The 23,230-nt window shown below is 42.3% G+C and overlaps 1 protein-coding gene across 4 annotated transcripts in view; it reads right to left on the reverse strand.

Annotated features, from left to right (window-relative positions):
- Window positions 1-23,230, reverse strand: part of NSMAF (neutral sphingomyelinase activation associated factor) — a 36,679-nt gene that overhangs the window by 4,858 nt on the left and 8,591 nt on the right. For 2 of the 4 annotated variants that reach the window (XM_083622893.1, XM_083622891.1), the window contains exons 2-25: window positions 21,390-21,479; window positions 21,210-21,288; window positions 21,050-21,117; window positions 20,913-20,949; window positions 19,756-19,806; window positions 18,410-18,481; window positions 17,236-17,283; window positions 17,091-17,143; window positions 16,261-16,390; window positions 14,548-14,619; window positions 13,857-13,965; window positions 11,593-11,769; window positions 10,245-10,324; window positions 9,541-9,631; window positions 9,390-9,453; window positions 9,144-9,195; window positions 7,867-7,987; window positions 7,015-7,146; window positions 6,639-6,681; window positions 4,618-4,781; window positions 3,880-3,979; window positions 3,007-3,071; window positions 1,636-1,703; window positions 249-316 (exon numbers count right to left, since the gene is read on the reverse strand). In XM_083622893.1, the coding sequence (XP_083479019.1) occupies window positions 249-316; window positions 1,636-1,703; window positions 3,007-3,071; window positions 3,880-3,979; window positions 4,618-4,781; window positions 6,639-6,681; window positions 7,015-7,146; window positions 7,867-7,987; window positions 9,144-9,195; window positions 9,390-9,453; window positions 9,541-9,631; window positions 10,245-10,324; window positions 11,593-11,769; window positions 13,857-13,965; window positions 14,548-14,619; window positions 16,261-16,390; window positions 17,091-17,143; window positions 17,236-17,283; window positions 18,410-18,481; window positions 19,756-19,806; window positions 20,913-20,949; window positions 21,050-21,117; window positions 21,210-21,288; window positions 21,390-21,479 (2,034 nt within the window). Of the gene's footprint in view, window positions 1-248; window positions 317-1,635; window positions 1,704-3,006; window positions 3,072-3,879; window positions 3,989-4,617; window positions 4,782-6,638; window positions 6,682-7,014; window positions 7,147-7,866; window positions 7,988-9,143; window positions 9,196-9,389; window positions 9,454-9,540; window positions 9,632-10,244; window positions 10,325-11,592; window positions 11,770-13,856; window positions 13,966-14,547; window positions 14,620-16,260; window positions 16,391-17,090; window positions 17,144-17,235; window positions 17,284-18,409; window positions 18,482-19,755; window positions 19,807-20,912; window positions 20,950-21,049; window positions 21,118-21,209; window positions 21,289-21,389; window positions 21,480-23,230 lie in introns of all 4 variants that reach the window. The other 2 variants (XM_083622892.1, XM_083622890.1) reach the window with 1 other exon arrangement.

Below are 23,230 nucleotides of genomic sequence, written 5' to 3' on the forward strand. Positions count from 1 at the left end.
CTAACAGAAATAATAAAATAGATATAAATATTTTAAATAGTTATATTTCAGAGCACAAATTTTTATTCAGTTCATTTATTATTTTAATCAGTCCACGTTTCCAACTTTGAAAAAGTGCTTCCAATATAAAAAGGCCTTACCTCCCCAGTAAGGCAGTTAGCAGGTGAAATATATTCATTTTTAGCTCTTTAATATAAAAGCTACCAACTGGTATTATAAACAATTGGGTACAAGGTAAAATTACATACATATTGTTGTCCCATGAAGAACATACGACAGTAGTATCGCCCGGTAGGATTAAACAAGATGACAGAGCCTATGACAAAAAGATGACAATGTTCAATTTAATGATAGACTTGCAAGAACACATTAGTACATTACGAGCCCGTCTCATCGCAAGCACCATCTGTATCCTAGGAGCTCAAGATCTGATTGTGCAGCGGCACAAACCAATTTTGCTATTGCGAAAAAGAAGAGAAAATAAACACATTTGAACAAATATCTATTACTAGAAGCTTATAACACAATTTGTTTGTGTGCAGAGATGAAGCTCTAAGGTAATGGAGCTACAGAAGGGGTGGAAAGCATTTTAAGCTCTGTTGCACATGCATGTTGGTGGGTCCGGGGCTGCACGCAGAGGTACAGCACACATCTTCTTACAAGCCTCTCCCTTTCCTACCCCCACTATATTGGACTCCTGGGTGATGCTCTTCTGTCTCCAGGTTAAAAAGATAATGGTCATTAACAGAGATTGCCCATCCACTGATTCATCCAGGGTGGAGAAAAGAGGGAGGTGCCTCCTTTCCCCAGAAACACACTAACATACACACACTCCAGCTTCTGCTCTCAGAGACTCTACTGCAACAACTCCAGCTGGTATATCCGAATGAAGTACTTGCCAGTCACTCCCCATCCCCCAACACTGCACCCTGCCACTATCGCCTTCCCATCACTTCCGTATCAAATGGTACAGCTTCAGTGTTCAACAACAGAGTACACAACACAAAGCATCCAGAAGATGCTATGGGAGCCTATGACCTCACTCTTGTTGGACTCCCAGCTCCCTCTCTTTCCAGATCTCTTGTCATGCTGCCTGGGGCTGATGAGAGTCAGGAGTCTTAACATTATCCGGTTGTTATGAGCTGCTGCCAGAGCATGGAAGGAACCTGCAAATGGACAGGGGAAGCTGCAAGATTGACTGCAACTGTGATAAATTTCCGTAGGTTGGCAAGGGGTTAACTGGGTTGGGTTCTATTCCAATCACGTGCCCTGCTGTAGGCAGGAACAATGATTGGTGGGAGGTCAGCTTGCTCTACTCAGTTTTTTCCTCCTGCCTAGATGGAGCAGATTGTCAACTGGGGGACAACACAAGGTGAGAGGCACATATGGCTGTGTGATGTTCACTTGTGAGTTATAGGTTTACTACACAACGTCTATTAAGAGTTGGAAGTAGCTCTCTAGACATTTGAGCAGCGAAAAAGTTCAATTACAGCATACCTGCCAGAATTAAACTGGTAAGCTACAGTAGTTACCCGGGGTGGGTGGGTGGGTGGGGGGGGCGGAATACGTTGTATTAAATTATGGAGACATTCCGCAAGATCAGCTGTAAGATTATACAAGCCTGGAAGCGCTCACCATGTTTGAAAAGGATATACTCCGCTGCAGCATTTTTGATTCAGCAGAAAACATCTTCAGGGTTGAATCTAATGCAGATTTTGAGAGAAGAAAGGAAAGCAGCACCATATCAGTGATTTCCAAATTGTTTTATCAAATCAACAAGATACAAAGATCCCATCAGCAAACTGCTGGAGTATACTTCTATGCAGAGCCAGACTGAGCCATGTGTGAGGCCACACACACTGCACGTGGAACTGCTGACACGTGCAAAATTAATCTTTGCGCTATGCTTTTATTTCTTGCACAAGGAATATATCATGGTTCCCCTGAGGCAATCTGTCCCCAGTTACCAGAAGAACAGCAGCAGAGTGCTGCGGGCAGCCAAACCGCCACTAGAAACAGCAGCAGCAAAACTTTCCCCCCCTATTAGAGAAAACCTAGAAAAACAAACTTTGGCCACCCTGTCTTCAATGGTAAGTCCATCTCCCACCAAAAGGTTATCGCATTTGCACCTCTCCCTGAGAATCACCATTAAGCTCCACTTTTGTGGGGCTGAATGGTGCTGCAATGGGGAGGATATTTTGCCCAGCCTGAGTATAAACACGGGTCCCCTCCCCACAGGGGCAAAAAAAATTCTGTCCTCTAGATTGTCCCCCACGTGTTCTCTCTCTCGACTGTGACTCTGAGCCACAGATCAGGCCAGCTGTCTGAGCTTTCAAAGCACCTCTACAGGTGGAGAGGCTGCCCAGAGCAAGGAGAAGCTGCTCTGGAAGGGATGTGCTGCTAACTGTGTCCTTTCCTGGCCAGTTCTCCTCAGAACAGAAAGGACACTTTCTTTTTAGCTACATAAATATCAGCACTCAGATTGATTTTGCTATTAGTATAGATCATCCTGCATAGATCATCCTGTTCTGCATAATTTATGCTGTATTTTTTTCTCCCATCATGGGGAGAGGCAATAAACAATGTGGGATACTAAAATTCAATTGCCAACCTTTGAAAACGTTGCTTTGTAGAGCTTCCCTAGCTTATGAAATGTCAGTAAGCATTGATGTGAACTGTGAACTCTGTCATAGTAATCAGAGATAAAAACATGATGTGGGATACTTTTTTTAAGAAAAACAACAAAAACTGATTTAAAAAAAGAAAAGAAAGCCAGCTTCTGACCGCATACCATGCATACCCTGTGCTTTTTCTGCACACAACCTACAACTCTGACCCAAGGCTTCTAGGAATATAGTGTGGGGAAAAACCACAAATACTCCTTTTACAGATCATAGGTCTCTGCTGAGTCTATTCAAAGAGGAATTCTATGCTGACCATTGGAAAGGGGCTACACAGTGTCACTGAATAATGTTCATATTACTGAGGCTTGACAGCACGACTCACCTTGAGATGTAGTGAAAATAGAAGACTGGTTGGAACTGTAAGGCACAGCAATTCCAGTGATTGCCCTGTTCAAAGCATAGCAAGGAACTGTGATTAATATCTGGCAGTGTAAACCTAATCGGGTCTACTAAGTAGTAAGTCCCACCAAATTCAATGGTTAAGTGTGCTGTTTGCATCTGAAAATGTTGATACACTTTTACAGAGTTCTGGAATTGCATAAATCACAAAATTCCAGCAATCTGTTGCCCAAGACACCCCTACTGAGGCAAGTAGAATATGCTGGTGTCAAACTAGTAAGTCATCTGTGCTTCCTGATGGTGGCTGGCTAATGCTGGTATGTCAGCCATAACTATGTTTGCTATCTGTGTTGGCTTCGCATTTGTTTCCAGGCTCATTTAATATGCTGGGTTTGGGCTTTTAAAGTCTTAAACTGCCTGGGTCTAATGCACTTAAGATACCCACAAGGCATCTCTTTCCAAATAGGCATTGCCTTTTGAAATCGATATTTGACAGCTGCTGCTTTTGTATTATTTTCAATCTTGTAACTGAGTATCGCTTTTTAATATTTGATTTAATCACTTTAGTTTCTGTATATTTATTTGCTGCTCTGAATATTTTATAAGAAGTCAGGATAAAAATATGCAGTAAATAAAAAACAAACCCAACTGATATCAATAAGGACAATCATGTCATTTAGCCTAATCCTTGCATTGCAAATCCACATATTTGACCCCTGTTCCAACAAAGCAAAATCCCCCTCCCTCAAAATATTACATTTTTCTTCTAATTGACTAGGCTGCACTGTGTTCTAAAAGGTTCAAAGTGTTTTACTGTCTCATTCTAGACACCTCCTCTGTATGCTACAAAGTTTACCCTCTGTGAATCTTGTGTTGCCCATCTATCTTTAATCTGGTCATGTGGTTCCAAGCAAGCGTTATACTTTCTTCTGTTAGATCTTCAAAAGATTCTTCACCTGGAGAAACTAACAGACAATAAAATATGTCAACTAATAATGAATCCCTCCCCCCCCCAAACGAAATACAGTAGCAGGGAAGAGATATATTACAGATTTCATATAGTGAGCCAACTACAGTTTATTCAGCCTCTTTCACATTCCCTTCTGTCTCCATGTTGCCTTCTAAAGAGCATTTTATGATACCCTACCAGTTTAACCAATGTGGAGTGTGTGGTGTGAGACATGGTTGAAACAATGGAAGGCCACACTGTTAAAGTGCCAGAAAAGCACCAAAGCTTAAAAAGTAGGCTGAAACTTGAGGTATCACATTAAGAAACTGTGGGGGTTTTTCCTTCCAAGGAAGGGCCAATTTATCTCTACATACCCCCTTCCCCCCGAATTGCAACTTCCTAGGCAATAATAGCAGCATGCAAAAGCCCCTTTCCCACTCTGACTGCTGGAAGGGATTTTTGCAAACTGATACACCACTATTTTTCAGAGCGTCTGACCTAAATCTTTATATTGAATTTGTTGGACAAAGAAACACAATTAAAGTCAGCTGAATTATCAAATACAGTACATAGAGCCTCAGGGCCCCTTCCAACTCTGCAATTCTATCATTTTAACAGCAATATCTGTAGCCCCACCAAATTTACCTGGAGACTCAGGCACCAAAAAATCATGACTGGATGCTCGAGGAAAACTTTTGAACTTCGGGATAATCCTCCGAGGATGAGGGATTGTAAATAACTGTTTTGGAGTCTGTCCAAACTCTAGGATTTGTGTCAACAGCGCTACTCGCTCATTTGGGTCCATAATACTTCATGGAAAAAGAGAAGAAAAACGTAGGGATATCAAATTTGGTTATACCACATTAATCCATCTAGAACAGGAAGTATTTATAACTCCAGTTTATATGTTATGACAACGACAGGCATGCATTAACCAGAACTGCTTTTTCCCTTACTTGCGCATGCAAATGGATTTTATATTAACTCCCCAAATATGTCATGCATGTATGCAGTAAGCATCGTTCCTGCTGACATGCACATCAGATTTATGGACCTTACAGAACAAAAATGGAAGCCACAAGACAATTGTTCAAAATAGCTGGCAAAGCTACTTTATCATGAGTACATTGTAAGGCCTTAGAGAAAGAAATTATGCTTGTAATGAGCTGATAGGGTGCAATGTTCCCATTTTCATAAGCATTTTTGCATTACCAGCTTATGTACACTAGGTTCCTGGGAGGTTAAGAGGGTAAAAGATAAAGGACCCCTGAACAGTTACGTCCAATCAAAGGTGACTATGGGATGCCTCACTCATCTCGCTTTTCAGGCCGAGGGAGCCGGCATTTGTCCACAGACAGCTTTCCGGGCCATGTGGCTAGCATGACTAAACTGCTACTGGCACAGAGGACCGTGATGAGTGCGAGAGCACACGGAAACACTGTTTACCTTCCCACCACAGTGCTCCCTATTTATCTGCTTGTACTGGTATGCTTTTGAACTGCTAGGTTGGCAGAAGCTGGGGCAGAGCAACAGGAGCTCACCCAGTCGTGCGGATTCAAACTGCTGACCTTCTAATCGACAAGCCTAAGAGGCTCAGTGGTTTAGACGAGGGGTAGGCAACCTAAGGCCCGTGGGACAAATGCGGCCCAATCACCTTCTCAATCCGGCCCACGGACGGTCCGGGAATCAGTGTGTTTTTACATGAGCAGAATGTGTCCTTTTATTTAAAATGCATCTCTGGGTTATTTGTGGGACATAGGAATTTGTTCATATTCCACCTGCCCACCCCCCCAAATATAGTCAGCCCACCACATGGTCTGAGGGTTGGTGGAGTGGCTCAGGACTGAAAAAGGTTGCTGACTCCTGATTTAGACCACAACACCACCCACTCCGGTTGAAACAAATCAGCATCTCCATGCTGAGGACAGTGTGCAAGTGGATACAAGGATGGCAAAGGGTGCGGGCCCAGGGCTCATTTCTGGCTTCATAAGCCGTGGTTTAGCCAGCCAAGAAAGCTGCAATCCAAGTGTTTCCATGTGTTTCTTACTGTAGAAGTAGGAAACTTGCAGCTTTTCAACTTTTCTTTGTAAGTTATGAGAAATTATTTTTCCCTATCTGCAGTGCCTGCAGTTTAGATGCCACCAGCTCTGTGCTAAAGGGCACCTCACCAACTGTTTGCAATTACAAGTGGGACCTGCAACGCAATGTTGCAGTGCAGAGTGCCTCTTCAAGCGAGCTAGCCATGCCTTCTTCCATGATATTCCCTTCTAGATTTTGTACACACATACACTCTGACTCTCTGACATTCCATCAGCTTTCTGTGGCCAATGAGCGTCCTCACTGGACTATTCGGTGGGGTTTCCCAGGAATTGGTTTGTTTGCTTAACTTCTACAAACCCTGAAGATTTCCCAAGCCTGCTAATACCTTCCTTTTATGCATGGATGGTGCTGTTTTGGCTACTCCCAGAGAAGGTTTCTATTAGCACATATGCCTGACTTTCTAAAGAATCCAGCAACAAACAGCCCCATTCTATCAAGATACATGCAAAAAGCTCACCACAAAGAAAACTGGTATGAAAACATTTTATGCTGGAAGAGAACATAATATTTTTAATTAAAGCTGGAGGTAATCTTCCCACCCAGTCCTTTACTGTTAACTCAGTTACCTGTTCAAGTCTACTCCTCCTTCATAGGTTAATGGATGAAATACTAAAAAGAAGCAGAGAGCAGAAACACAAAGTGAAAATGTTTCTGATTACAGGACTGTTGGTTCAACAAAACAATACTACAACACTCTGTCATTCTCACAACCCTGTCACCTTATACATAGTAAATTTCAACTAACTTTATTTTTTAAAAAATTCGCACATCTGACTTTATCATGGCTATAATTTACAGTGTACATAGAAGAATTTCCTAACTGATATGCTCTGCACACCGTGTTCCTTCATGAAAAACCCTCATATTACCACCACAGAGTTTAACAGTTTAAAGTATCCATTTGCATTTTCCTTTTATAAAAGTGGGGTAGGGGGGAATCACCATTCTGAGCTGCAATGGCCTCGTTTCCCTTCTGCTTGTAGCCAAACACTAAGTCAATCCATTCATGGAGATGTTCTGACACATACTGGCTTTCTAAAGCGTCTTGGCTTTTCTGGAGAAAATCATCAGCATCTGAAAGAGATGGTGCCAATGTTTCCTTGTTAAGTGAGAATAAAACCCCCACTCCCTCTTCCCTCTCAGCTTTTTTTTAAAAGAAAGAACTCACTAGAAGCGTTGGGTGACAATACTAATCAGCACTTCAGACATGTTTCGAAGAATCATTTTTCAGGATACAACAACTTTTTATTAAACACAGTGGAATCCTTTTGGTGGCCTTGCAGTAACAGAAGGATTTTTTAAAATGTTTTTATTTATTTTCATGGTACAGAAGATAAATTTTGAGAAAACAATTGTTACAACAGTAAACAACAAATAACTTGTCCTGACAAAATTACAAACTTTTATCATGCCATGTGTTAAAATTTTATTTGATTGCTCTTTTTGATCCAGTGGACACCTGGAGGGAGGGGATTCCGGCCAATTTGCCCATCGTCTTCCCTCCTCCATGTCACCTTCCATCCTGATGGCTGCAGGTGGGAGAGGGAACTGGCAAAAACTGCCTGTTTTCTTCTGTTACTGAGGTAATCAGCTAGATCAAAAAATCCTTCTGTGAGTGCAAAGGCACAAACCGGATTTCACCCATCGTATTTAAATTATGAAAAGAACTACTCTGGATACATGGGAGAAGGAATGGTATAAATACATCGACTATTTCCCAAGCTCTTGAGATGAATGAAAGCAGATCTCCAACGCAGAAGTGAGATTATTAAGTGCTTCCAAAATTCTATTTACCCGATGCCCAAGGGGGAAGTTCTACATCGTCCACAATCTTTCCTCCTTGCGTCTTCCCCAAGTCCAATTTCAGACAATTTAGTAGGAAACTGGAATCATTTTCATAGAACTCAGGAATCAACTAAAAATAAATAAAAAGTGTGGAACAAGATTGTTTTGTTATTATTATTACTGCTGTGGTACTTAAAAACTATAATCAATGTTTCCAAACTTAGCACACAGGGGAAAAAATATTCATATTGGATGTGATCACACAACAGACTTCAGTGTTTCAAAAGGTATCTCACAGCTTGACTTACGTTCGCTGCTCTGGGTTTTGATTTGAAAAACGAAACAGAAAACCTACGCATCAAGCAGAACTGGATGACTCAGCTCCCTTGCCAAGTACAGACCACCACTTAAGAGGAAATGAGCATCAGCACTGGCCACTATCCAGAACCTAATTGGGTCCCATTCAGCATAAAGATCGCCTTATAAACATGGACTGGAACTGCAGATTGTGGGCAAAATATGACAATGCTGCCAAAGACTGCATCCCTGGCAAGTTCTTCCCGTCTTCTCTGCAATATTTAGGAACACTTATTGATGACACATTGCACAAGTTTCCCACTATAGTTCACTGGCCAGTAGGGAAAAGTATAATTCAATGCCACAATACAGGTATGTACTGCTACAAATTGCGGAGGAAAAATTGATGTCAAGATGCCCTTATATTGCTGCTGGTTTGCGCTCCAGGCGTACCTGGTCATAAGCAGACTCCTAACCTAGATCCTGGAAGTGCATTCAGACCTAAAAACAGATTCCAGGTGGCCTGCATGGTTTTGCCAGTGAACCTATCAGAATCTAGTAGATTAATCTAAGTAGTCTAGAAGGCTTATCATAAACAGCAGCTTACACATAATATGTCAAAAGACACCACTGAGATCATGAAGGTGCTCTGCCAGGTTTCAAGTTTAAGCAGCTGCGTTCTGCCAATTCGGGAAACATGTCCATGTAATTCAGTATTATTGTCTGACTACAGATCAGGCACGAAGAGGTCCCATATAATCTGATCCTTATAACCAGAAATGCTGGGATTCAAGATAGGACCTTCTGCATTCAAAGCATGCGTTCTACCATTGAGCTGTGGCCCCATCCCAATGGTTCTGATAAGGTCCTGAACTGATTTATTGTAAATTGTTTCTGGATTCTGTACTTTTAAAAATGGAATGCTGCAAATTCTCAGTAGGCAAGAGAAAGAACTGTTAACATAAATGGAAGTATTGAAGGCTCTTTACCTCTTTGAAGTCTGTTGCTCCATCTAAACAGTTCTTCCAGGTTTCTGCAATACTGGATATGAATAGCAGGAGAATAAAACAAAAATAAAAAGTTTCAGATATGTCTTATTTCAGAGCAAGATTTTGGTAGCAAAATAGGTTATTTATTTATTTTATGTCACCTAATAAGCTAATCTTTTAGGAGCCAGTACTAACTTAGATACTCAACAAAAACACAGCAATGCCATTAAAATACAAGAAACAAACCTGTTGAACATTCTGTCAGGATGATCGAACTTTCCATTTTGTAAGCAAAGCATGTATTCTGGTGCTGTGGAAGCAAGACAGCTCAGATATCACACCAGATGAGTCAAGCTTGACGACCACAAACTCAGGAGAACCTTGGCAGGTGACTTACCAACTCTGACAAGATAAAACAGAACGTAACCTGGTGACGAGTAGTGGCTCCCATACATAAACTTTGGTTCTGGCATTTCCCGATAACGTATCTATCAGCGGAGAAAGAGAGAGGGAGAAAAATTGCTCAGTGACAATTTCCTTTGGTGGTTTGTTAAGAGGCTGGGAATCAGGTCTGGCCCAATACAATTTGGCGCCTGAGGTGAGCCACAAAATGGTGCCGTCCCCAGCCAGGGAAGAAGTATGAGGGGTGTATGTGAAGCTCTACACTGGAAACGGGTGGGAGGTGAGGAGGTGGTCAAATCCAGCCTCCAAGGAACATGTTGAAGTTATTGCCACTGAGGGAGCAGCAGTGGATGGTGCATCCCTGGAGGCCGGATCTGCTGTCTCTGTGGATCCTGCCACTCTTTGTGCAAATATCAAAGCATGTCAACATTGGGCAAACACTTAATGCTGTTTAGATCCTGCAGTTTGATAGGAACAGGTGGCTTAACTGCTTTGGGTAGACAAGGGAAGGGAAGGGTCGGAGCCAAATAATTCTATATACTAAGTTGCAGTTCACTAGGAAATACAGTGAACTTTACTGAAACATGAAATATTTCTCATCCATTATAACATAACTGTCCATATTTAGAAATGCACTAGATCGACTGTGTTTTTTAAAAAAATACGAAGTGTAAAAAATCACAGAAAACAAATACATACCAACAGTCTTTCCAGTCTTTCTTTATTTAGTGCACCTACTGGCTTACTGAGGTCCCGAAAGGTTTCTGGCTTTGTCAAGTCTACAAAAAAAGTTCAAAAGAATTAATCTTCTGCAACAACTAAACATCAACGGCCAGTGATTTTTTCTCTCCTTTCCAGTGCATTTGGAAAAGTACTACCATGGCAAATCTTACCCAACTGCCAACTTTCTCATATTAGCCCTTAATCTTTTAAAATCACAACTGCAAGTTTCATTTTGCAGGAATTGGGACAAAACAAGACACACATGTGTTCACTAACATTCACTCACTGGTTTGACTATGAACCGAGAATAAGGATCCACTTTTACCACAAAATGGAGTGCAGTGGAATGGGAGCAAAAATATCCCTCTCTCCCGCTTTCTCTGCTTTTGAAGACTCTCCACCCCACCAAGTTGATGGACTCCTGGAATCAGAGCCAGGCTAGAGAGAGGAAAGACTGAAGCAGCAGAGTACCTGAAGATAAAGGGAGGAGGGCAGGAGAAAGAGGGCAGATTCCACTTTCATCCACAGCATACTCCATTTAGTGAACAAAGGAGATCCCCACACTTCTGCTTTTTGCTAAACTTGCCCTCAGTGGTTTGGCTATGCATGTGTACATCTGGGTTTGCCTCAAGTTTACCAAATCAGGAAGTCAGAGAAGTCAGATACCCATTTTACTTTTGGAGCCATTTTAGTTCTGAATGGTAGCCTGTCTGTGAAATTGTAAACTCAGTTATGCTTCCTTCAATATCTCAAAATAGCATTTATATTAATCAAGTTAACAGTTCTCCAAAATGTTTTGACAATTGTTGTACTCTTCCTGAGATAAGCAAATTGAGGCAAAGGCAGATCTAGCTTAACATACATGCTTTGAAAGTTATACATACACACAGGTATCCCCAAACTGTTGATAATGATCTCAAACTCCACTGGATTTTGTGCAAGCCTCGCCGAATGAACAGAGGCTATGCAGCAATGTTTATTGGATTACTCAAATTCTGTTTAGCTCCATGTACTATGATCATTAGCATTTGACCCTCACCTTTTCGCTGATTCAGTTTCAAATTTTCATGACACAACCTGCATATTCCTTATATGAAGTACACTAAACCACTGAATGCTGAGCAACCACTTAACTGAGTGCTATGCACCACTGACACCATGGACATATGAATGCAATGCAACGAAGAGGCTGGAATAAGAAGCAGCCTCTGGCAACGCAAGAATCAGAATTCACAAGAAGCATGCTCTGCACCATCCTACTACATTCACTCTTGAAAAAGAAACTAGCAATTCCTTGCTCTTGTTCTTCTACACAGGTTCTTACCCAATTCTGAACTAGAATAATCAGCTATGATCCATGGAAACACGGGATACTGGGAGAGGTCATTGCAGCTCCGATCAGCCAGATTGTTGAGGTGAAGGAGGTACTGGTAGTTGGAAATATGCCCTCGTTGCCATTGTAACATGTAACTCTCTGCTGTGTGCTCTGTAACATGATTCTCTAGACACCAGACAACAGAGAGCAGAGGAGAGATAAAGGCCACTTGAAACGACTCTTCTGGAAGCATTGCATACCTAACGGGCATAACGGGTGCACTATTACCGTATTTTTCGCTCCATAGGACGCACCGGCCCATAGGACGCATCAAGTTTTTTTGGGGGGAAATAAAGGGAAAAAAATTTATTTCCCCCCAGGCGCTTGTGGTGCCGGCAGCGGGGAGAAGCGCTCTTCTCCCCGCAGCCCGCCTTCAGACCAGGTCAGGGGACAGCGGGAAGACGCGCTGCGCCTCCCAGCTGTCCCCGGAGCTTGCGGGGCAGGCAGCGGGGAGAAGCGCTCTTCTCCCTGCCGCCCGCCTTCAGACCAGGTCCGGGGACAGCGGGGAGACGCGCTGCGCCTCCCCACTGTCCCCGGAGCTTGCGAGGCAGGCAGCGGGGAGAAGCGCTCTTCTCCCCGCCGCCCGCCTTGAGATCAGGTCCGGGGACAGCGGGAAGACGCGCTGCGCCTCCCCGCTGTCCCCGGAGCTTGCGGGGCAGGCAGCGGGGAGAAGCGCTCTTCTCCCTGCCGCCCGCCTTCAGACCAGGTCCGGGGACAGCTGGGAGGCGCAGCGCGTCTCCCCGCTGTCCCCGGAGCTTGTGGGGCAGGCAGCAGGGAGAAGCGCTCTTCTCCCTGCCGCCCGCCCTCAGACCAGGTCCGGGGACAGCGGGGAGACGTGCTGCGCCTCCCAGCTGTCCCCGGAGCTTGCGGGGCAGGCAGCGGGGAGAAGCGCTCTTCTCCCTGCCGCCCGCCCTCAGACCAGGTCCGAGGACAGCGGGGAGACGCGCTGCGCCTCCCCGCTGTCCCCGGAGCTTGCGGGGCAGGCAGCGGGGAGAAGCGCTCTTCTCCCCGCCGCCCGCCTTCAGACCAGGTCCGGGGACAGCGGGGAGACGCACTGCGCCTCCCCACTGTCCCCGGAGCTTGCGGGGCTGGCGGCGGGGTCTCCCCTCTCACTCTGCAGGCTTCAGTGAAAGCCTGCATTCGCCCTATACATTTCCCCTTCATTTTTGGAGGGGAAAAAGTGCGTCCTATAGAGCGAAAAATACGGTAGTTTTCTCTACACTTATCCTTCAAGGCATCTAGGGCATCTAGGCATCTAGGGCATCTATCCTTCAAGGCATCTAGATTAAACAATCTCCCTCAAATTCACTAGCAAGTCTTTCCTGGTCTTTCTATAGCATGTGCGCCCAGTTATGAAATGGGGGCAGGGAAGAAAGGAACCATGACAGTGAGAACAATATATTGTCGGACAGCGATTCCACTCCCTTAATTTTTTTTTTGCAAGGGCTTCACAAAGTAGCATTTAAGGGGAGCTAAAGAAAGCAGACACAGATAGGCTGAGATGGCAATACTTAAGGACAGAAGAGAGAGGGATAAAAGGCTACAACAGGGAACAGAAGCCCGGGGCAGCACTCTTGCAGGACAATACAAGTGAGGAGTTCTGTATGTAGGAACATGTTTGTCGGTGATGAGTAAGGGAGTTTTTCCACTTTCATACGTTTATCGATAACAACGCATGACAACTGCAAATAAATATTAGGCAGGCTTCGCATTATCAAAGTTTTTAGCTTTGTTTACTAAATACAAGTAAAATAAACATGCTAATTTTGATCATTCTCTTAGGTAATATGCACTGGGGGAAAATCGGTTTGCATTGGAATTTTTTCTGATGCATACTACCCTAACCTGCATTTAAAAAAATCAAATGCAAAATTCTCTATGAAACCCACATTACTGTCACTTACCCTGCAACGTAAGGCAGCATTTGACCAGTTGCAAATGTCCAATTGCTTTCTACTACTTATCCTACACATTACTGCTTTAAGGTGGTCTCAGAATTTTCAGTTCTAAATCTCCACAAAGCCAAAAACAACTTCTAATTCAACATGTTAGCACTGATTTCATTGCAACTTCACATTCATTCCAAAATAATACACACTTAACTTTCCCTCAAGTTTAAATCTATACCAAAACAAAAAACAACAACAACAAAAAAAGAGAGACAAACTTTATCTCACACATCCCAATCTGCCAAAGATAACAGTTATTTATACCTAAATATGTTGCCATGAAGAAATAGGCATTGTCTCTGTCCTGAGTGTTGTAGAACTTCAAATAGATGTCCGAACACAAATTGTTCTCAGTGCAAAATACTTCGAGACCCTTTCAAAATTGGAGAGAGACAGAAGTCAAAAAGTTCATCAGGCAGCTTTATAATACTAGCACAGTATAGTTCAGGTGAAACAAAGCCTCTGGTATTTTTGTTGTTGTCCTCATAATATTAGAAGCTGTTTGTTAGAGGAATACAAGCTATTCTCTATACACCAATGAAAGGTACAGCATATAACGTAGTTTTAAACCTACTATGCTTTTACTAGAAGGACAATTGTTGCTACTTTCAATTTTTTTCTGTCAAATTTTCTCTGCCCAACACATTTGTTCACAAGAGCTATCATAGGTTTTATAGAAATGTGCAAGACAGATATGAACATTGCAACATGATATGACGTGTTTTAATCCATGATAGGACTTGCTATGCCATAAACTACTGAGCAACTGCACTGTAACCAGGTACCTTTATTCCCCACTCATACGGCTGACACAGATAAGCCAACATGAATGTCAAACTGGAGCCACAGTTTGAGGGATGGCACAAACAGTGTTCTTCTTGGAATGTCAAGATGCAAGTTTAAACAACAAAGCACATTTGTGCGACCAAGGGACAAGAGTAAAATTTAATCTTACCAACGGCAATAGACCGTGCCTTCTTTTATAGATACGTCTGACACTATGCAGCATCACCTGAACCACCGGCTTCTGTAACGAAATGCACAGAACAAAAATATAATACTCCCAATTTTCCGCATGCATTGTTTATAGTAGTGGCGGGCCTGCCTTTCCACCACTCAAGCTTCTGGGGGCCACATGGGTGGGGCCTGAGGCAAAACTAGGCAGAGCAACAAATGTGAATTTGGGCTTTGTACTGTGTAATCTAGGTCCTTAATTATAGAATCATAGAGCTGGAAGGCACCCTGGGGATCATCTATGTAATGTAAGACTACGCAGCTGTCCCATATAGGGATTGAACCTGAGACCTTGGTGTTATCAGCACCATGCTCTAACCAATTGAGCTAGCCAGTTCAAGCAAGAAAATACTATTTAAGGACTCATTTGAAACAGGCAAAAACACCCAAGGAGGCTGCAAAGCAGAACTGGTAAGGGGTGTGGCCCGGGAAGAAAGGCGGTGGGTGTTGTCTGGGAAGTCCCAGAGGCCTGGCAGAGAGGCCTTGAGGGCTGCTTCTGACCCCTGGGCTTAGGTAAACCTTCTCCATTTTACAGGATTGGGAATTTCCCTCTATATTCCATTGTTATCCAGAGCCGATTTTACATGCGAAAAATAAATAGTTGAATTTAAAAATCAAATCAAAATCAAAGCCTATTAGTTGCAAAGGAGTTGCATTTGTAATTAATTACCTAGGTTACCTATATGCATTCCAAGAAAGGCCAACTTGAAATAGTTTGATGGATAAGCTGTTTGTTGGCTGGGGAAATCAAACTTGTGACTAAGGATTAAGAATCCATTTCCACCATTTTACACAGACTCCAAATCTGACTGTAATATATGAAACACCCAATGGAATCAGCGAACAGCTCACTACACATACTGATTTGAAAACGAAGACACAAAGCACAGTGTGCCTCATTTATGAGGAATTGTAGTATTTTATAGTTTGCTAACAGTCTCAACTTCTTTAACATTCTGGCTGAATCAGTGAACATCAACAACAGACAAAAAGTTGAAGGTAATGTTCACTAGATGAAGCATCTGAAAATGTGACATTTCTAAGTGGAACCTGAAATCTATATCCTAACTTCAACTGGTAGTAACCCAACTCACAGCTCAAATAGAAGCCAGGGGTTTAGGATTCTCCACCTTTGCACACTGCAAAAATATTCAAAGGGTGGAGGAGAGACAAGAAGGGATGGACTTCAATAAACCACCAGTGAGTGGCAGAGCACTATTTGCCTCCATAGTGGAGAACCTTTGAGACTCCAGATGTTGAACTCGCTCCCATCAATGCCAGCCAGCATGGCCAACAATCATGCATGTGAGGCATAGTTCAACAATATCTGGAGGCTCAGAGGGTCCTCACGCTTGTTCTACCTGAAATATAATGACTGGTATGATTCCCCAGCTGGAAATTCAAAATGGGCACAGTGACAGCTTTCATTGGAGAAACTTAGCCCTGGCATGTGAATTTTGAATTATGGAGAAACAGAACTGAGAATTTGGAAACTTCCACAGACTCAAGCTAGAGATCCATCAAGGCTGCCCCTGATGCTCACTTGTGTGGCTCATAGGAAAACCTCACATAAGCACTTTGAGACACTTTAGACAGTTATTTGCTCATGGTTCAAAGAACAGCAGGATGGAAATTTTTAGTGCAGGTTACTTACAGGGTAGCCATTAAGAGGCTGGAAATACAAGTTTGCATCAGTGATGCATACAAGTCCTGGATTAGTCACCAACGGAGTGACCATTTCAGCTTTGCATTCCATATGCAACATTTCAGAAACATTTTGAAATCTAGAAGAGGAACAAACTACAATTATTTTGTTCAATGCAGTCACCTGCTAAAGGTTAGCTGGGTTATTTCACACATCTTAATGTGTTTTTTAAAAGACAAAGTTCACTTCAATTTTCTAATTTCTATTAACAAATAATAATTCTCTTTACCTCACCATTATAATCTGCAATAACCTGAAGACTCCTCAGCACATAATGCATTGCAGAATTTATAGAATATTTTTTTCTCCTTTCAGGATAAAACAAAGCAACAAGGATGCCTCACATTTTTCACATTTAGGCATATTTGGACATTTTCTCTGGTCTCAATAATGAATTATTTTACTCCAGCATTCATATGAAATGTGTAGAACTTAAAAAATATTGAAAGAGGGAAGGGGAACAGGGGAACTCCTAGGGCAGGCTTCCTCAAACTCGGCCCTCCAGATGTTTTTGGCCTACAACTCCCATGATCCCTAGCTAGCAGGACCAGTGGTCAGGATGATGGGAATTGTAGTCTCAAAACATCTGGAGGGAGAGGTTGAGGAAGCCTGGCCTAGTGTGTAACTGGTTAGGGAAGCATTAAAGGAAGCAGATGACTCCTGCTGCTAGCACACTATTTGCCTTACATCATCCTATGCAGATGGTTTCTAAAAACAGGAAATGAAATTCAAAAGCAAGGAATTTTTATGATGTGAATTATTTATATTAAGAAGCATACCTGTTCTTATCAAATGGTGTCCTGGCCAAACGTGACTGCAATATAGCAGTTATCTAATTTGAAAAAAGGAAACAATACATTACGTTTTGGACATGAACCTAAGACATTAGTTTCCACTAATACAACATCCATAGTATACATTTACCATAGCAGCCTGGTCCCCCAGTTTGTCCAGGTGAGATGCCCTGTACAGCTGTTTAAAAATAAAAGGAAGAAGATTAAAAAAAGAGTTTCTTTAGATATATCTAATGCACCTGAAGTCCCCAGGGATAGGTCAGGCCTGTAGAAAAGCATTCTGCACCAGATTCATTTCCACCTCCAGGCATGTGTCTGTGGAACAGCTGCCTCCACAACCACAAGAGTCACTATTTAATACCTATATGAATCCTCTGGGAGCGCTCATTATAGGTTTGAGGGCAAGGCAGCATCAGTATGCTTGAGACACTCAGCTTTATTTCTCTTTAACATCTGAATCAGGAGACATTGTCTAGTCCAGAGACGGCCAACTCCTAAGAGACTGCAATCTACTCACAGTTCAGGTCAAAGTTGTTCAGCTTTTTTTAGGGAGGAAAGTCCTGGTTTTTTAGGGGTTCAGGGCAAAGTTGCAGAGCTTTATTAGTGAGAAAGGGGAAAAGTTGCTCACCGAAAGAGCGCTAAGGAAACAATCAGCCTAAGAAAACTCCGTCTTCCGTTCTGGAGATCGTGCAACAATAGAGGACAGGGCATGGTCAGATTCTATTTTACCACCCCTAAGGAAAGGGAGTCAGCGATCTACCGTGATCTACCAAAACTTCCCAGGGATCTACCAGTAGATCGCGATTGACCTGTTGGACACCCCTGGTCTAGTCCATGGGCCAGTGCTTGGACGCATCTTGGATGCAGTGGTGAGATGGACGAGGAAAACAATCTGAGATTGAATCCTGGCAAGAATGAGGTACTGAGGGTGAGTGGTCCCCATTTCCAAGAAATTGGTCAACTGCCTATTCTGGATGGGGACCCACCCTCCTTGGAGGTTTGCAGTCTGGAGATAACTTCTGGATCTAGCTCTGTCACTGGAGGCCTAGGTAGCCTCAGTGGCGAAAAGTGCCACATACCAACTGAGATTGGCATGGCAGCTGCGGCCATTTCCTGGACCAGGAAAGCTTGTAGTTCAAGATTCGGTTATGGACAAGAACAAACTTGTCTGAGGAGGAACTATTTGCACCTGTATGAGCTATCTGCTCAATATTATTTTACTACAAAGGGGATTTTATGCTCCTTTGTAGGTACCAAAATAATGCACAATTGCCATGTGCCATCATGTCAAACTGCATTCTCACCTGGTGAAGGGTATGCAAAACATCGTCAACTTTCCCAGCAACGTCCAGTTGAAATAGGTATTCAGTTTTACCCTAACAAAGAAAAGTGAACCATTAAAAATTACACTGAAACCCAGGGGTCACACCCACTTACCGGACTTTTTAGGAAAAACAACTACAGCTCAGTGGTCCAGAACATGCTCTTTATGCAAAAGGTCCCAGGAATCTGCAAAGACTCCTGCCTGAAAGGTCAGAGAGATGCTGACACTCCAGATAGAGCAGGGATAACCACCATGGTGCACTCCAGAGGTTGCTGGACTACAATTTCCATCACCCCTGACCACAGGCCATGACAGTGGGAGCAATGGGAGTTTGAGCCCATTATGTGTAGAAGGCACCAGCTTGGCCATCTCTGCATGGACAATACTGAGCTAAATGGACCAATGGTCTGAGTCTGTATATTCTTTTTAGAAAAGCATGCTTGTTCTCCAGTCTGTGAACGTGTTACACTTGCACAGCAGTGATGCTACCAGCTGTATTTGCGAGTTATGGGCTGCTCTCTTCTGAGGATTTTCAGGCTGTTCATATTAGGATATGAACTGCAAAGCAAGAGTTTTCACGAGGTTGCATATGATGTCATATGCATAAATACCCCTTTGCAAGTAACCTGACATGAAGCTGACTATACCATTCAAATGTCAGAGAATGGAAGTTTCCGGATGAGAAGATGTACAAGGGACTCATATATCAGCTTTGTGCACTTCATGCAATAATAGACAGAATGGGGAAGTTACAAATATCACCTTGTGGGTAACCTGAACTGCCCTTACAACTGGTTCTAACATATTTGAAGGTTTTTAAGGAGAGATTGGGTGGGCATCTATCATGGATACTTTAGTTAAGATTCCTGCATTGGAGGGGGTTGGACTAGATGACCCTTGGGTCCCTCCCAACTCTATAATTCTATGATTTCAATTCAGATAAAGCAGGCACCCAAGTCACATGTACATTGACCTTCTATATTTCAGTATAATATTTTTATTTCCCTGTACAGCAATATAGGATATATATTAGCTGTTTTACGAGCCCCCTAGTTTCTTCAAACTCTTTCTCATGCTTGCAGTATTTGGTGAACAAAACAAATGCCTTTACAAACACCATTCATCTATTTCCCATGAACTTTTCTTAAATAGGCACCAGCATCTGTATAAATTTCATATTGTAATTATTAATATATAAAAACACAAGTCTTTGCTTTCTTTTAGTGAACTTCCTCAAATAACTTACTGCTACTGTTCTTTCAGGAACAACAGGCTTTATGACGTTAAGATATTTGCATGCAAGTAGCAGGGTAAATATATACTCACTCTTTCCATTTTAAAGGGTGCAATGACATTTTGCTCTTTCGTAAGAAAAGCCTAAGAAAGAGGATAGTTTATTGAGAGTGCTTTTGGGCAACAGTTTTTTGAATTTTTTAAAAACTATATTTAGAATAAATTTTCATATTTGTCTTTCTTCGTTGTTCCCCAAATGCTACTGTTTTCTGTCCTTAAATGTTCTTTCATCTTTCTCTTTCGTAATGTAAAATTACATCCATGTTTCAACATCTCATCCCTCCCCCCCCACCACTTACCAAACCCGATTGTTTTATTATGTTTTTATACGTGTTGGAAGCCATCCAGAGTGGCTGGGGCATAAATGTATTGTATTGTATTGTATTGTATTGTATTGTATTGTATTGTATTGCATTGCATTGCATTAATTATATTTATTATAATTATTCCTCCTTGAATTTTTCCCTTCCTATTACTTGAAATGCACCTCCCATCACCTATCTTCTTAAAGCCATTTCTAAAACCCATCTAATTCAGAAGTTAAAATTGAAATAAATTTAAACAAAACTTTTAAATCAAACCTTTCCTTGTCAAGAGACCATCTCAACAGCTGTTAGCCAGTTGGTTATTTTCCTCTTGAAGTCTCGTAGCTCAGGGGTGGAGCAACTGCTTTGTATGCAGAAGACTTCCATGTCCACCCCCCACATCCTGCCACTCCTGCTCAATCTCCTCCCACCCACCATTTTTGTTTTTCAGTTATCATAGTATTAGAAGACTTTTAATGGTTACATGAACTGCATTTTTTTTGGATAAGTCATCTTACCTGTAGCTCTAATGTGTGCCCTCCCATTATTCACAACCACAATTTATCTGATATCTCTGTTCAAATATATTTTCTGTCAGGTTTATTCAGCAGCATAATAAACTCATTTGTATGTCAATGCTACCTAACAGCTAACACCCTATCATTAAAAACATTGCTACGGGTAGGTTTCCCCACAAATTAACATGATGGACTGTGATTGCAATATACTATGTATATGTATTTTTAAAGCCACACAACAAGCAAGTCCCTGGTTAGGCTGATTTTCAACTAAACGAGTTTAGGTGCAACAGAATCCTAAACTAAATGAGTTTAGGATTCTGTTGCACCTAACCCTTTACTAAATTCTGGAGAATGAGGAACTTACCTGATTGGATAAAATAGAAATCTGTCCAGGGAGTGCCCTAAAACACAGATGTGAAAACCAATCACCACACCAATTAAAACCACAAGCTAAAAAGAAAAGGAAAAATTCTCTATAAACGCTTTCAAAAAATCACATACCCTGCATAGAAATCATTTGTGTCACTATCCTCTGGTGCTTCTATTTTAATGCAGTCTCTCAATGGAATCTATATGAATTTACATAAATATACATTAAATTATTTTGTTTTGAAACTGAAGCAGACCACAAACCATTGCCATCAGTTACTAACGTACTTACTTTAATAATGGGGTGGCTTATTTCATCAGGTTCAAATATCACTGATTTTGAGCAGATTTTTAATGACCCCCTGATTTTCCTAAGAGTTGAAAAAACATTTAAAAGTTATTGCAGAATTCTAAGCAGATGTAACACCATAACTTCTCCAGTGTTCTCGGTTTTATGGAAGTGCTATTGTACCTTCTTTCTCTGCCATCCTTGTTAAAAATGTAATTAGCTGTATGCTGTTCGAAGTAGTATTCCTCCAGATTAAGTAGTAGCAAGGAAAACCTGCAAACAATAAAAGCAAAATTATTATTTTTTGACTATCACAGCACTTTACACTTTCACTAAAGGAGTGAGGAACCTGTGACCTTCCAGGTGTTCTTGAACTACAATTTCTAAGATCCCTCGCCACTGGCCATTTTGCATAGGTTCCCCACCCCAATTATTCAGAAAATATTTACTTTGTCCACAGCTTTCATGCAAACAAGAAGAAAAATGTTTTTAGAGAAAGCTAATCTATATTTTAATGACATATCTGTTTTGGATGCATTTGTTAACACACACACACACACACACACACACACACACACACACAGTGTTATCCCTGGGGCAATGGACTCCGTAACTGTGAAGTCCTCTGCTAATGGGGGAAGCCAGCCTCTGCCACTCACAAAGACTTGACGAAATACACTTCAGACCCTCAAACCATCATTAGCAGCCTTGCGCTCTCCTGATATCTTTTTGCCATAATTGCCATCAGCCCAGCCAGCTACCACATTTCAGAAGGAGCTGGTATGAGTTACAGTTTTAAACATATGGAGGGCACCAGGTTGGCAAACTCTAATCTAGAGAACAGAGCAGCTCCCAAAAAACAGGAGCTGGGCCATCCTTCAGTCACATATATAAGATTAAGCCAGGCAAGTCTGTAAAAAAAGAAAAGCTTGTAGTTAACCACTATCTATGATCTTCATAGGGACGCAGGTGGTGCTGTGGGTTAAACCACAGAGCCTAGGACTTGCCGATCAGAAGGTCGGCGGTTTGAATTCCCGCGATGGGATGAGCTCCCGTTGCTCGGTCCCTGCTCCTGCCCACCTAGCAGTTCGAAAGCATGTCAAGTGCTAGAAGATAAATAGGTATCGCTCCGGTGGGAAGGTAAACGGCGTTTCCGTGCGCTGCTCTGGTTCGCCAGAAGTAGCTTAGTCATGCTGGCCACATGACCCAGAAGCTGTTCCGGTTTTCGAATGTTCTTTTGGAAGCCGAACGTCCGACAGGGCTTCTGCAGCTTCCTGCAGCCAATCAGAAGCTGTGCTTTGAAAGCTTAATGTTTCAGAAATCGAACAGACTTCCAGAACAGATTCTGTTTGATTTCCAAGATACGACTGTATATACTTATAACTCAGGATAACATTTCATGCATCTGAAAACTCTTGAAAGCTTATGCCATAATAAACTTTAAGATACCACAAAAGTCCTTGTTGTTTAGAGAGTATCAGACACTCTCCTGTGTGCAGCAGGGAGGCCAACTATATGTCCTTTTGATCCCTTCCCATTATGGCTGGTAATATCTAGTACAAAGGGCTTGACTGGAAGGGCCCAGGGCATAATTAATGCAGTCATGTGAGGGAAGTAATTCCCACTGCCTTGAAAGAGGCAGAGGTGCATCTTCCTTTGAAGAGGCCTTCTCTGGATCCAGAATCATAGAACTGCAGAGTTGGAAGAGACCCCAAAGGTCATCTAGTCCAAGCCCCTGCAAAAGGTCCATTCTGTCTCCTATGCTAGTCAAGATCTGTTATGTACTGAAGTTCTCACCCTGGGCCAGCAGGGGGATACTGTAGATAGTTATGCAAATGAAGGACCGAAAGTGACGTTCAGTGACTGGATAGTTTTAGAAAGCTGCTACAGTAACGTTATACTGGAGCTCTATATAAGCAGGCTGACTGAGCCCTTCAGCTCAGTTCTGTTCTGGCCTCTGAATAAACAAGAGCTGTTTGAAGAATCGCTGTGTCGTCTGATATGTTCACCCACAACTTAACAAG

This window comes from Podarcis filfolensis, assembly GCF_964270895.1.
Source record: "Podarcis filfolensis genome assembly, chromosome: 7".
Lineage (NCBI taxonomy): Eukaryota > Metazoa > Chordata > Lepidosauria > Squamata > Lacertidae > Podarcis > Podarcis filfolensis.